General features: G+C 43.2%; 1 protein-coding gene across 3 annotated transcripts in view; it reads left to right on the forward strand.

Moving 5' to 3' along the window:
- The window catches only part of Ncapg2 (non-SMC condensin II complex subunit G2), a 64138-nt gene that overhangs the window by 34572 nt on the left and 16491 nt on the right, over window positions 1-13075 (forward strand). For all 3 annotated transcript variants that reach the window (XM_021653073.2, XM_021653071.2, XM_021653072.2), the window contains 5 exons: window positions 2340-2527; window positions 3905-4045; window positions 6339-6442; window positions 9654-9754; window positions 11294-11393. In XM_021653073.2, the coding sequence (XP_021508748.1) occupies window positions 2340-2527; window positions 3905-4045; window positions 6339-6442; window positions 9654-9754; window positions 11294-11393 (634 nt within the window). The remainder of the gene's footprint in view (window positions 1-2339; window positions 2528-3904; window positions 4046-6338; window positions 6443-9653; window positions 9755-11293; window positions 11394-13075) is intronic.

Below are 13075 nucleotides of genomic sequence, written 5' to 3' on the forward strand. Positions count from 1 at the left end.
CTGGGAGTGGCATGAGTTTGAAACCTCAGAGCCTGCCCCAGGTGACATACCTCTTCCAACACAGCCTTACCTCCTCGTCCTTATCAAACAGTCTACCAATTGGGGACCAAGTATTCAAAATAGAAGCCTCTGGGGGCCATTGTCTTTAGATGACCACAGTATGTCAATATTAGTTATACCCAGGTAGATATTCTTTATAAGCCCAAGTACATACTCTAAAGAAGCCATTCCCAAGACACAGTTGGGTGGCCAGATGCATAAGCCAAATAAATAGGGTTTAAGTTTACGAATGTTAGTTGCTTCTATTGTAATACAGTACACAGGTTGTGGAGAATCAGGCACCAAAATAACAGGGCTGTGGGAAAGGAATTCTTACTCAAAAATACCAGTCCAGTTAAAAAGTAATGTTTAAGTTTTAAAAGTAAAGACTCCTGGAAATCTTAAAGAAAAAGGCTCCTGATAAAGAATGATGTAAGATGGCTGGGACTCCAGCATCTCAGAGATTAAGACTGTCCCACAGAGTTTGGGTACTGTGCAGGAGGTCGCCCTACAGCTTGCTTCCATGTGAGGCTGTCTCTGTAGCTTGCTGTCTTTGCTGAAATCGGAAGCTTTTTATTCGCCAGCAGGTCCTTGGCAAGCTAATACAGTGGTAAGAGCCATGGAGTCAGTGCTGCTTCAGTTTCAAATTAATGGCCTTCTTGTTTCTGGCTTTGAGCTGTACACTGGAGAGGACTCCCAGCACTGACTATAGATCAGCACCTTTTTTGGCTGTAGCTATGAATCTTGGACTGTTGTTAGCAATTTGTTCTAACTAGCAAGTTTGGTTTGTAAAGTATACACACCTAAATAGAATGAAATAACTTAGTTATTTTTAGCTTTCTTAGGTTTTTTTTTAGCTTTCTAAGCTTCTTTTCATGTTACTGAGACTACTCTGAGGAAGAATGTAAGGGAAAACTCTGTTGTCTGTTATGAGGTAGGGTTCTCTAAAGGATAACAAATATATCTGTAAAGGGGATTTCTTAGAATGCCTTACAGATTTCCGTCCAGCTATTTCAACAATGTCTTCCAACAGAAGGTCCAAGACGACCATGAGGCTGGACATCTCAGCTGGTTTTCAGTGTATGCTGGAATCCCAGAGGTAGATCTAATGCCTGAGGGAGTGGATGTGCCTGTGATGTGAGAGGCAGAGAGAACAAGCTTCCTTCTTCCATTTCCTTCATACAGGCTCCCAGCAGAAGGTGCATCCCCACCTCAGGACACCTGCCTGCTTTTAGTCAGCAGTATCTTGGTTTAAACAGTTTCTTGCCTGTCCCATCAGTGGACATTCCACATGACAACTGTACATGAGGAATGAGTTCTTCCACCCTTCTCTGAATGAGCAAGGAGTAGCTGGAAGTTTCGGTTGTGGTTTATGATTTTACACAGCTGCTTATTGATTCTGGCAGAGTCTGAGACCTAGAGAGGATCCATAGAAAGCCTCTGGGATGGAAAGTCTGTCGTCCCTTAGCACAAAGGTTTGCGGTGTAGTTGAGTCTAGTCTCTGGCAGAGCTTGCTAGATCTTTGGTCCATTTTGTAGCTGAATTGCTTTCCCCTTCATATGCAGACCCGTTCTCTGGGCAAGTCCTTGTGGTCACTTGGACAGTAGGCTGTCTGTGAGCAGCATTATTGCATGCTTGTTTTACCTTAATGCATCTTGTACCATGGGCTTGGCCAGGAGGCTTGTTGTCCAGTGAGCTAAGGGCGAATCAGCACCTGAGCCGTGTGTTAGAGTGGGGCAGGTGATATAGTGTGCCCTTGATGCCTACTGGGAGCAGATCCCCCTCTCTGCTTTTGTATCTTTCACTGGAGAGATTTATTAGAAGGAAAAACAGAGGAATGGTGTTATTAGGCTTATTTACAGAGTAAGTTTTCCCAGATTATGTACTTAGGCAGGGAGGTAATGGAAAAAACAAAGGGAACCTATTATTTACTACCAACTGTCAGAAATCTGTGAGGCCATCAGGTGATACTGAGAGATGTGAGGTTGGACTTCTTTTGCTGGTTTTTATTCTGTATTAATATAAGAGAAAGTCTGTTTTCTAGTTCAGATGTCATAGGAGTCACATCACTAGTTGTGCCCTCGCAGGGAACAAAGGTCTTAGTTTACTGACAGAGTCAGCTGTGCTGTTGCTGTTGGGGGACAGATGTGTGTGTGCTGGGTTCTCCTTCGGATTGCTCTGATCACCATGTTTCTGCTGACTCAATAGTAATAGGTTCTCCAGTTACTGTTATGTGCATGTATTGAGCAACTTCAGTTAAATCATGTGCTTGGGTAATTGATGGTTCTTTCTTTTTCTAGTGAAGGGATTTTTTTACGTTTCATTACTTCTTGGCATTCTGAAGGAGATAACTGGAAGCTCCATGATTCACAGAATAGATTCAGATGAAGAAGTCACAGTACTTTTTGACCTAGTCCAGGAAGTGTTTCAGAAGATGTTGGAATGTGTTGCCGGGACCTTCAGGAAGCAGTCAGAAGAAAGTCTGCCGGTATTGTACTCGAATGGGCCAGGTTCTTTGAGGGGGTGGGGGTCAGGGTATTCTCAGTGTGGCTGGCTTAGCTCTGTGGAGGCTCTGGCTGCTTGCATTGGCCCTCACTATGCTATCTGCTGAGGGCATTGAGTGATGGTTGAGACCAACCTGAAAGCTAGGCACGCCTGGATTCTTTGGGGGTATTTAGACACACAGGCTTAGCTCAGCGATTGAGGTCCCATGAGTGACAGACAGGACTACGAGCAGAACTGATCCCTGCAGCCCGTGAGCATCCCAGGTAGAGTAGATTTGTGAAGATGCTCATTTGAAGAGGGACAGTGACTGCCTGGGAAAGTGCTGGCTCCGTTATCTGCTAATGTCCCCATTTAGAAGGATCTTGAAGGGACCAGGGTTTTCTGTTGATTGTGGAAAGCTCATAGACTGAGATAATTGAGGAGCCAGGTCATAAAAATCAAAGGGCCTAGACCTGTTCCTAAAATGGTGTAAAGGCAGTTCCTGAATAATTTATACTGTTAGAGAGAGCCGGACTTTTTCTGTCAGTGAGCTGTTGTTTTAATTTTGAAAAATGTTGAAATGGGAGGCTGTTTATGAAATATTAAAGATTTTATTCTAGCCTTAGCTGATGGAAATATCTGAAAATTGTTGAGTCTGTTTTTCCTAGCTCAGTTCATGGTTGTTTCAAGTGTCTGATCTGTTTGTGTAGTCTATGCCTATTCTTAGAATCCCTGCCAGCTCTCCCACCATCCGCTATAGTGTCATTCCAAATACAGTGCCTGAGCTGATGATGTTATTTTAATACTGTCAATTGCCTTTCTTTCCTTCTTTCCTCTCTCCTTACTATTGATGCTCTTCATTTTACTGTTTGTTCGTTAGGTTCTTTCTACTGTGGAGCTCTTAGCTCTGGCTGTCCTTGTAATCACAGATACCTGCCCTACTCTGCCTCCCAAGGCATGTGCCATCATGCTAATCAGCCTTTTTCTTTCTTTTCTTTCTTTCTTTCTTTCTTTCTTTCTTTCTTTCTTTCTTTCTTTCTTTCTTTCTCTCTCTCTCTTTCCTTCCTTCCTTCCTCTTTCTTTTTTCTCTTTCTCTTTTTCTCTTTTTCTCTTTCTCTCTCTCTCTTTGTCTGTCTCTCTCTCTCTTTCTGATAAGATCTCAGTGTTGTAGCCTAGGCTGGACTACAACTCCCAATGTAGCCCAGGCTGGCCTTAAACTCACCTCAGTCCTCCTGCCTTAGCCTCCTGCTTGCTTGGATACAGATGTGAACCACCACACTTGGTGCTTGTTTTTTGTTTGTTTGTTTGTTGTTTTGTTTTTTAATTGTGATTTAATTTAATTTTTAGCTGTACTGACAATGACTGATATGTTTTTTTGTAGCTCTTTCATTCTATTCAGACCCCCCTTCATGAATTTATCAGCACTGTCCAGTCCTGGCACAAGGACACTGCAGTCCACCATGCTGTGCTCTCTACTCTGATCGCTGCACCTGTGGTCGAGATAAGTCACCAGCTGCGGAAGGTGAGGCACACTGACTGAAGCTGCCATGTTTCCTGACTGTTCTGCTTCCAGTACATGGTTAGGTGTTTGCTGTATAAGCTTTTGCTGAGGACTGTTTTGTCAGTTCCCAAACCTTGCCATTTAGCTGTTTGAGCCATGTGGCAGCTGTGCAGCATATGCTAAGGGTATTGTCACTCCTGACTGAGATGGATCTAGGCTCCATGATGTGGACATGTCTGTTGGCTCTCATACTTTTGAGTGAGTTGATAGTTTCTCAAGACCCTTCTTTGCTGGAGAGGAGATCAAGCATAGTTGGGTGAACAGTGCAGGACTGCTCTAGACTGTACTGGTGTACAGTGACTCACATCTCTGAATACCTTTTTTTCCCCTTTCATTTATAAATATAGGAAACTTGACTATTTAAAGATGTATGTTTCACTGGGTAGTGGTGGTGCATGTCTTTAATCCCAGCACTTGGGAGATAGAGGCAGGTGGATCTCTGAGTTTGAGGCCTGTCTGGTCTACACAGTGAGTTCCAGGACAGCCAGCGCTATACAGGGAAACTCTGTCTTGAAAAACAACTAGAAAATTGTATTTATCATGTATAAGTGTTTTATCTACATGTGTGTATGTGTATTATGCATAGCTGGTGCCCACAGAGGCCAGAAGAGGGTATCGGATCCCCTATAACTGAATTTACAGGCTGTTGGCAGCTGCTTTTGGGGTTCAGCGGACTGAGCCTGGGTCCTCTGTAAAAGCAGTGCTCTCTTGGCAGCTGAGCTAGTCTTGTAGCTCCAGAAACTTGAAGTTTTGGTATCCATCCTCCTGACATAGCTAGAGTGAGTGAGTGGAAGACTCTTCTTACACAGATTTAGCCTATGTGATTAAAGATTAATCTGACCAGGGGATCGTTTGAGCTAATGCAGAAAGATACTGTATCACAGAGAGCAAGAGAGCATGCAGTATGGTCGTTTTCTTCTTCAGCTCCGAGATGTCCCACACGCACATAGGAGAAGTAGCACTGGGCTCTCTCACTGATTTGCATATACTTACAGGTCATGTACTGCTCAGCCGTGGGTGTTCTAAGAAATGAAGCTTTTACTGCTGTTGCATTTTATCTTTTCTGTGCACTGTATCTTACTTGGTTTCTCAACTTGGGGTGGGGCGACCTTTTCACAGGGTCTCTTAAGACCATTGGAAAAACACAAATATTTACATGACTTTTAACAGTAGCAAAATTACAGTTAAGAAATAGCAATGAAATAATTTGTGGTTGGGGCCATCACAACATGAGGGACCGTAGGTAGCATTAGGAAGGATGAGAACCACTCTAGAGGTTTTCACTGTGCGTGAGTTTGTCACAGTGTCTCCATGAATTCACCTCACCTTAGGCCTCAGGGATCTCCTATGAATAGTCTCCCTACTAGAACCTCCTGAAAAATCTCATTGTATTTTAAATTGTGTTAATGTAAAGTAGTGCTTTCTCTCAGTGTGTCATAAATGTATGCCCAACACTTATTTTGAGGTGCTAAACCTTATAATAATGATGATGATGATGATGATGTAATGATGATTGTCTTGAGTATCCAGATGTGTTTTGTAACCCAGCAGAGTAATTTTAGGAGTCCTGTCTGCTCATGCGGACATGAAATCCCCAAGGCAGCCAAGACAGGCAAGAGACAGGGAGGGAGAAATAAAGTAAGATGGGCACACTCATGCTGTGGTGATTATAGGAGAAAATAGACGTAAGCCTCCTCTGGTAATAGGCATTACAAATTACTTCAGGAACTGTTTCCATGAGGAATTTACTCACCAAGGTGAATAACCTGCCTCTCCTCAGAGGTTTGGTAGTAAAGGGCAGGGTGTGTCCTTTGAGGGTGGGGCACATCAGGTTTAGGGGATGGTCTGTCAAGCAAGTGGGCAGAGAGGCATGGCATGCTGCTCCATGTCTCTACCCTGCCCATTGTACCACAGGGAAGCCTGACCAAAACAGCAGCATTCTGAGACCAAGGAGTTGTAATGTGGGCTGAGAATGAGGACTGGTTAGATTGGCTGAGCAAGAGAGGTATATTGTTTCTAGAAGATAAAGCCAAGTTAAGGAAAGGCCATTGATAAAGGCTTGCTGAGTGATAAGTCCTTATTTCTGTTTCAGTGAGTGAAACGTCTGGGTAAAACATCACATAACTCCTTATACTGAATAAAGCTTGTTCTTTTTAGTTTCTGGAAAGCTTTGCTCAGGTAGAAGACAACCCAAATCTGTGCACCAAGCTGTCAGTCTGGGTTTTTTACAAGCACTGATCTGAAACTTCTCTAGGTTTCTGATACAGAGGAGCTAACCACACCACAATGTCTGGCTGACCTTCCTCCACTTTCAAGGTGTTTGGTGGGAGTAATAATGAAGTCTTCGGATGTCGTCAGGTAATTGTCTTCTCTCTCTGATCTTGGTACAGCCTTGTCTATAATTGTTCTCAGTGCCTTGTGCTTTAATACCTTTTGCTCTCAGGTTTTCAGAGGTATTTTTGCCCCTGAGAAAAACATTCCATAGTTTTGTTTTTTTTTATTTTATGAGTGATGGAAAATGTTATAAAATTTTCATAAAGATGACCATTACTTTCTATAAACTGCTATATTCATTTAAATAGTTTTTAGCTATGCATATCAAAACTAAATTCTGCTAAGGGGAAAAAAATGTGTGTACAGAAATACTTCTTGCTGGGAGGTGGTGGTGCAGGCCTTTATCCCTTTGCGAGGCAGAGGCAGGCGGATCTCTGGGAGTTTGAGGACATCCAAGGCTACACAGAGAAACCCTGTCTTGAAAAACCAAAGCCAAAAACAAAACCTTAGTGTGTGTTCAAGTTTGCTTCTCTGTTGCTTTGATAAAACACTAACCAAAATCAGCTAGAGGAAAGGATATATTTAGTTATATTCTGTCATAGAGAAAACCCAAGGCAGGAACTGAAAATTGAAACCTTTTAGGATCGCTGCTTACTTCTCTATGACTTGTTCAGGCGGCTTTCTTAAAACTCAGGACCACCTGCCCAAGGGTGGCACCAACCCAGTGGGCTGGGCCCTCCCTCATCAGTCTTAATTGGGGAAAATGTACCATAGACACGCCCACAGCTCAGTCTGGTGAGTGATCGTCTCAGTTGAGGCTCTGTCTGCCGGGTGACTCCAGGCTGTGCTAAGCTGACAAATACTTAGCAGCAAAACTGACCCATTGTCATCTTGACATACATATCACTATTAAACCATGACCTTTCCTGTTTATTTCCAAGATATCATGTTAATATCATAATATAAAACGTAGTTTAATTTTAAAAGTCCCATTGTATTTAAAAATTTCAACACTATGAAAGTAATTTCTTCCTTGAAAAAAAACAAAACAAAACAACATTTCTTTAACTGTGGACTTCTGAAAAACAAAAACCAAATTATATACTTCTGTTATTACAAGGGTAAAGAAACAAGGCATAAAAACAGTAACACTTGAGCAAAAACCAAAGTCTACCAGTGAAACTCAAATCTTGTGACTTAATATCTGACACATGGGATTCACCTGCGTTTTACCGGGCTCCAGAGCACTTGGGTGACTCCGCATACAGCGTGTCTAGTAGCCTCCAGCTGGCTCTTCACAATACCTGCTGCCTCCTGAACAGTTATCTCGAGGGCCTGGCCTCTCCAGTATGTTGGAGTCTCCTTTGCAACTGAGGCTTTACCTTCACCAGTGGCTTCCTGGCCTCTCTGCGGGGGTCCAGCTTTGATACATGACCCCAAGCTTCAGCTGTTCTCTTAGACCCTTCATGACTTCAAAACTGATTCCATGTGGGAAACCCGACACCTTACCACGTTTGGCACCCAGTGTGGCTTATAGCCTTGCTCCAGCTCTTCCCTCCCCAACTGGACCCCAACTTCTGTATGCTGACCCTTTGGAAATACTTTGTAGTTTTCACCTTAGCTATGCTAGTCTCTTACTAATCACACCTGATTCTTTGGCTCTAGCTAAACAGCAGCTCAGGTAACCAACATCATTTGTGTCAGTAACCCAGATTACTTCCATAGATTCTTAATTCACAACTTATCACATAACCAACCCTGTAGAATTCTTACTTTCCTTCTGAAATGTCACAAACAGGCCTTCATCTGTGTCTTTCTCAACAGAACAGAAATCTGTTTCTTCCCAGAACAGTTCAGTATGCTCTGAACACTCAGTGGCCTCTTTAGTCCAAAGCTCCGAAATCCTTGCAGAACTCTCCCACAAAGCAGTATCGTCATGTCCATCATAGCAATATTCCACTCTTTGGTATCAATTTCTGCCATAGTTTTATCTGTTACTCTGATAAAACAGATCAAAGCAGACAAGGGAGGAAAGGGTTTATTTGGTGTACATGTCCAGTTACATTGTATCATTGAAAGAAGCTGCAGCAAGAACTTGGAGGCAGGGACTGAAGCAGGGACCTGGAGGAACACTGCTTGGCAGCTTGCTCTCTCCAGAGCTTGCTCAGCCTGCTCTGTTGTGTAACCAGGACCACCTACCCAGAGGTGGCTCCACCCATAGTGGGCTAGGCCCTCCCAGCTCAATCATTAATCAAGGAAACATACCACAGACGTGCCCACATAATTGGAGGCAATTCTCAGTTGAGGTTCCCTCTTCATAGGTGACTGTTCACTTTATTTTTATAAAATTGTATGTTTAACCCGGGTATCGCCCAAATAATTGAGACTCATTATAATATTTGTTCATCAAGCTTTACAGCACAGTACCAAGCAGCTATTTACTTTTAACTGTCTAAGCTAGTTGACCTTCCCAGTGTGTATCCCAGAGACCCGTGCACTCTGTGGCTTTGTCTGCTTAGCTGCTCTCTTCTGCGCCCTTCCGGACCCCTGCCCTTGGCTGAATCCCCTACTTCTCTAACTCCTGCCCTGGTGGATAGGAAATCCAGCTCTGCTCTTTCCCCTGCTCAGCAATTGGCTGTAGGTGCTTTATTGGCATATCAGGGGACAATTGGGGAGCAGTGTTTACACAACACTGAGACAGGAGATTCTCAGAACAAGGATTGCAACCAGATATGATGAGGGGTATAGAAATCAGTATTTGAGTAACAGTAACCTGTGCATGCAGGTGACTCTAGTTTGTTTGAGCTTAATACAAACTTAAGCGCATTGTATTTTCAAAAGATGCAGATGAAATACCAGTGCAGGTTTTGTGCAGCACTCAGAACTTCGTTCCCCAGCCCATTTATCACTTGACTGAGATCCTAGGCAGAGGAAGACTAAAGATAGAGGGATTTGTTTCTCAGACTTTGAGCACTTGAGGCACTGCATAGTGTAGACGGAGTTCGTGAAAGCTTAACTGCATCGTTTCGAGAGCTATGGACCAGCAGCATACTAAATCTCTCTCGTGTACACTGGCTGTGGAAAGTAGCGAGTGTTCCCTCCTTTGTATACCATGTGGTTTCAACATTTTGCCTGCAAGAACTGACATGTTTAATACACACAGGGGAGGACATCAGGGATTTTCCCGTGTTACCTAAAAAGTGGTGTCAATGATTGTGGGTGAACCTTGCCTGTGTTTATTCTTGTATAACATATTGGGATGTGTAGTCAATTCAGATGTTTGCTGATTTTATAGGTCGTTTTTGGATGAACTAAAGGCATGTGTAACTTCTGATGATATTGAAGGCATTGTGTGCCTCACAGCTGTTCTGCATATTATTTTGGTTGTTAACAAAGGTTGGTTACATTTTCTCTCCTTCATGTGTTGCTTTACTGATTATGTCCTTGTTTGCTCCTAATGTTAAGGATACTTGGGAATTTGGCCCCTGTTTCACTTCCCTCTGACAGGACAGGCTTCCCACAGTCTTTTTACGCTTATTCCCTAGTGCTCTCTGAATACAGTGCGGTGCACTCGGCCTGTCTTTGCATGAGCTTACCTGTTCTGCTCCTGTCTGTCTCTCACTTGCACTGTTGGATGCATGTAAATATCACTCTCTGTACTTCAGAACTGGATCCTTTCCTTCTTCCTTTTTCCTCTCTTTCCGCTCCTCCTTACCTCCTTCCTTTCTTTCCCCTTTTCCTCCCTCCTTGCCTTGCCCAGGCTAGATAAGGGCTCTATCACTGAGCTATGTTACCAGCTTCCCTTTCAATTCGAGACAGGGTTCGACTAACTTATCTAGGCTGGCCTTGAACTCTCTCTAACCCAGGCAGGCCTTGAACTTGGTGTTTTCCTGCCGTAGCTAGGATTATAGGTCTGGCCCCCTAGGCCCAGCTCAGAATTGAATTTCTATTTCTTTGCCCTGTGTTAGTTATGATTAAAAATCTGGGTAAACCTGGCAGCACAAGTCTGCAAGCCCAGCTACTCAGAAAGCCGAGGCAGGAAGTTTGGAGCAACATGAGTGAAACTAGTGGACATCTTGAATACGTAACCATTGGAAGTGGTACTGGAAAAACAATTGGCAATACCTATAAGATGTGAGCCTCTAGGTCAGGTAAAGTGATACCCTTGTAGGCTGACTATGTTCAAGTTTCCATATTGTTGGTCAAGCTTTACTGATGTTAGAAGTTTTGCAATTCTAGTACTTTACAGGGAACAGTGTCTCCTATCGCATGATGTGGGATACCTGCCACATCTGTAAAGATTTACAGTGGTTGAGTACCTTTCACCCATATTTGTGACAAGAATTCTTTCAGATTTGAGAGTTTATAGGTTTTGTTTGTTTGTTTGTTTTGTTTTACTCTTTATGTAAAATATACTGGTTGAGAATCCCTGAATTGGAAAACTTCAAAATCTGAAACACATATAAGTGGAACAAAAAGTTCTGAATTTTCAAATGTTGGTGATTACAGATTCTGGTGTTAGGGTGCTAAGTCTCTGATGCTTTAAAAAAAAAAAAAAGTTAGGCCCAGTTTGACACCAAAAAGGCTCATCTCTAGGACTTGCGTAATTGAAATGAGCAGAGTACCTGTGTTCTGAGGAGCTAAGGATGTGCCCCATGAAGAGATGTAAGCATGGATGTGGGGTGCTGAGTCCCTGTCAGGTGTTTAAGCAGCAGGTAAATCCAATTTGTGCTGGCTTTCATTCTTTTCTGGTGGTTGCATTATTACTCATAGCAAATGGGCTCTCACAGCACCTCTGTGGAAGGATAATTGTCCTGCAGCCAGACAGGTTTATTTGTGGGGGGAAAAAAAAACAAAACAAAAGTGAACAAAAAACAAGGAGCTGATGCATGTGCAGTGATGTTGTGATCTTTCCTCTGTCGTGCGATCTTACAGGTAAACATATAAGTGCAAAGGTAAAGGAGGCAGTAGCAACCGTGAACAGAAAGCTAAAGACGTTTATGGAGATCACTTTGGAAGAGGATAGCCTTGAGAGGTAAGTATAAGACTTACTCCAGCTGAGAACTGGGAATTGGGTATGTTTGGGGTTGCTCTTCTGTTGTGTTCATTGGTGCCAGGTGATTAGAAGCCTGGAGTAGAAGGATGCAGTTGTGGTGGTTTGAATGAGCTTATGTGTTGGAATCCTTGGTCCCCAGTTGATAGCACTGTTCGGGAAAAATTAGAACGTTTAGCCTTGTTGGAGGAAGTGTGTCTGTCGGCTTTCCAAGCTATTTCTAGTTAGCTTCCTCCCTGTCTGCGCTTGTGGATCATGTGTAAACACTCAGCTTCTGCTCCAGTGCCGTGCCTGCTCCCTTGGTTCCTGCCATTATGGACTCTAACCCTCTGGAACTGTGAGCCCCCAAATGTTTTTCCTGTGTACTTGCCCTGGGCATGGTGTTTTGTCATGGCAATAGAACAGTGACTAAGACATATGTTTCTACTAATTCTTTTCAGAAACAAGAAAACCGTCATTTTTGAAATGTTTGCTGTAGAAAAGAAGGACCATTTACTCCCTCATAATTTTCAAATGACATTGTTTTGGTGGTTTGCTTTATTTAAAAGCTACAGGTATTTCCCAGGTATAAATGCAGGTACATCTTGGAGTGTCAACTTTGGTGATATTATGGGGTGCTCACCAGTGAAGACAGTTCAGATACAGTTTATAGCCAGTTGAAAGTCTTTATTCCAGCTGGCTGGGACTACACTCAATTATGTGGGACCCAAATGTAGGGCCAAGTGTTTAGTGTAAGGGGTTTTTAAAGGCAAAAGCCCCATCCTGGTAGCTCCCTCTGCAGTTTTAGGGGGAGTCCTGCACAAACAAGAAGTTTCACAAACATTAAGTAAGTTAGCTAGGGTGTGTTGACCTTGAGTTCCTAGAACACAGTTGGTTAATTTTCTTCCTGGTGTCTCATCAAGGAGGTCCAATTTTACCTGAAATGGCCTTAGCAAGAATACAAGATGGAGGAACCTCTGTACTGTCTTGCCATGTCACAGTGAGGTGCATTTTCTTTCTTCCTGGGAAACTTATAGTTGCTCAGACTGCTGTTGACAAGCACGTTCCTGGGCGGTCTCCTCCCCAGGACATCTGGGTTCCCTGTGCTGTCTTTGTGTGAAGCAAAACAATCAACTGTTAACAGGCACTTCAGTAGGCAGTCCTAACAGGAAGCAAACTTAGTGAGATGGGACTTTGTTAGCGTAATTGGGAATGATCCATAAAAAAATGAGAAACAAAATTTGTTTGTTTTGCAGTTTATCATTTTTTATCTTGGTGGTGCTTGGGATTGAACCTGGTGCTTTTGTATGATATGTAATACGTTAGGTCTCTGCCACTGAGTGAAGTCTGCAGCTCATTCTTAGAATGTTAAAACCTTTGTCTTGTTTTTCCCAGTCATCGGAGTCTTAGGCAATGGCTAGTTTAAAGCAGCACGTAAGTGTATGGTAGCTGGAGCTTGTATCACAAGCAAACACTTAAGAGTGCACGGGTGTGCCAGTAACACTGCATGTTCTGTCAGTCCAGTGAAGCCATACAAGCTGCTTCTGTGTCTGTAACACTGTGACGGTGAGCTGTGTGCTCACAGGGTCACACCCTCAGCTGTGCAGCCTTGTTTTGTTGGGTCTGCCCTTTCCAACCCCTTCTCCTTCATTTATTTCCTCCTTTTCCCACTCTGGAGTCGTTCC

This window comes from Meriones unguiculatus, chromosome 7 (genome assembly GCF_030254825.1).
Source record: "Meriones unguiculatus strain TT.TT164.6M chromosome 7, Bangor_MerUng_6.1, whole genome shotgun sequence".
Lineage (NCBI taxonomy): Eukaryota > Metazoa > Chordata > Mammalia > Rodentia > Muridae > Meriones > Meriones unguiculatus.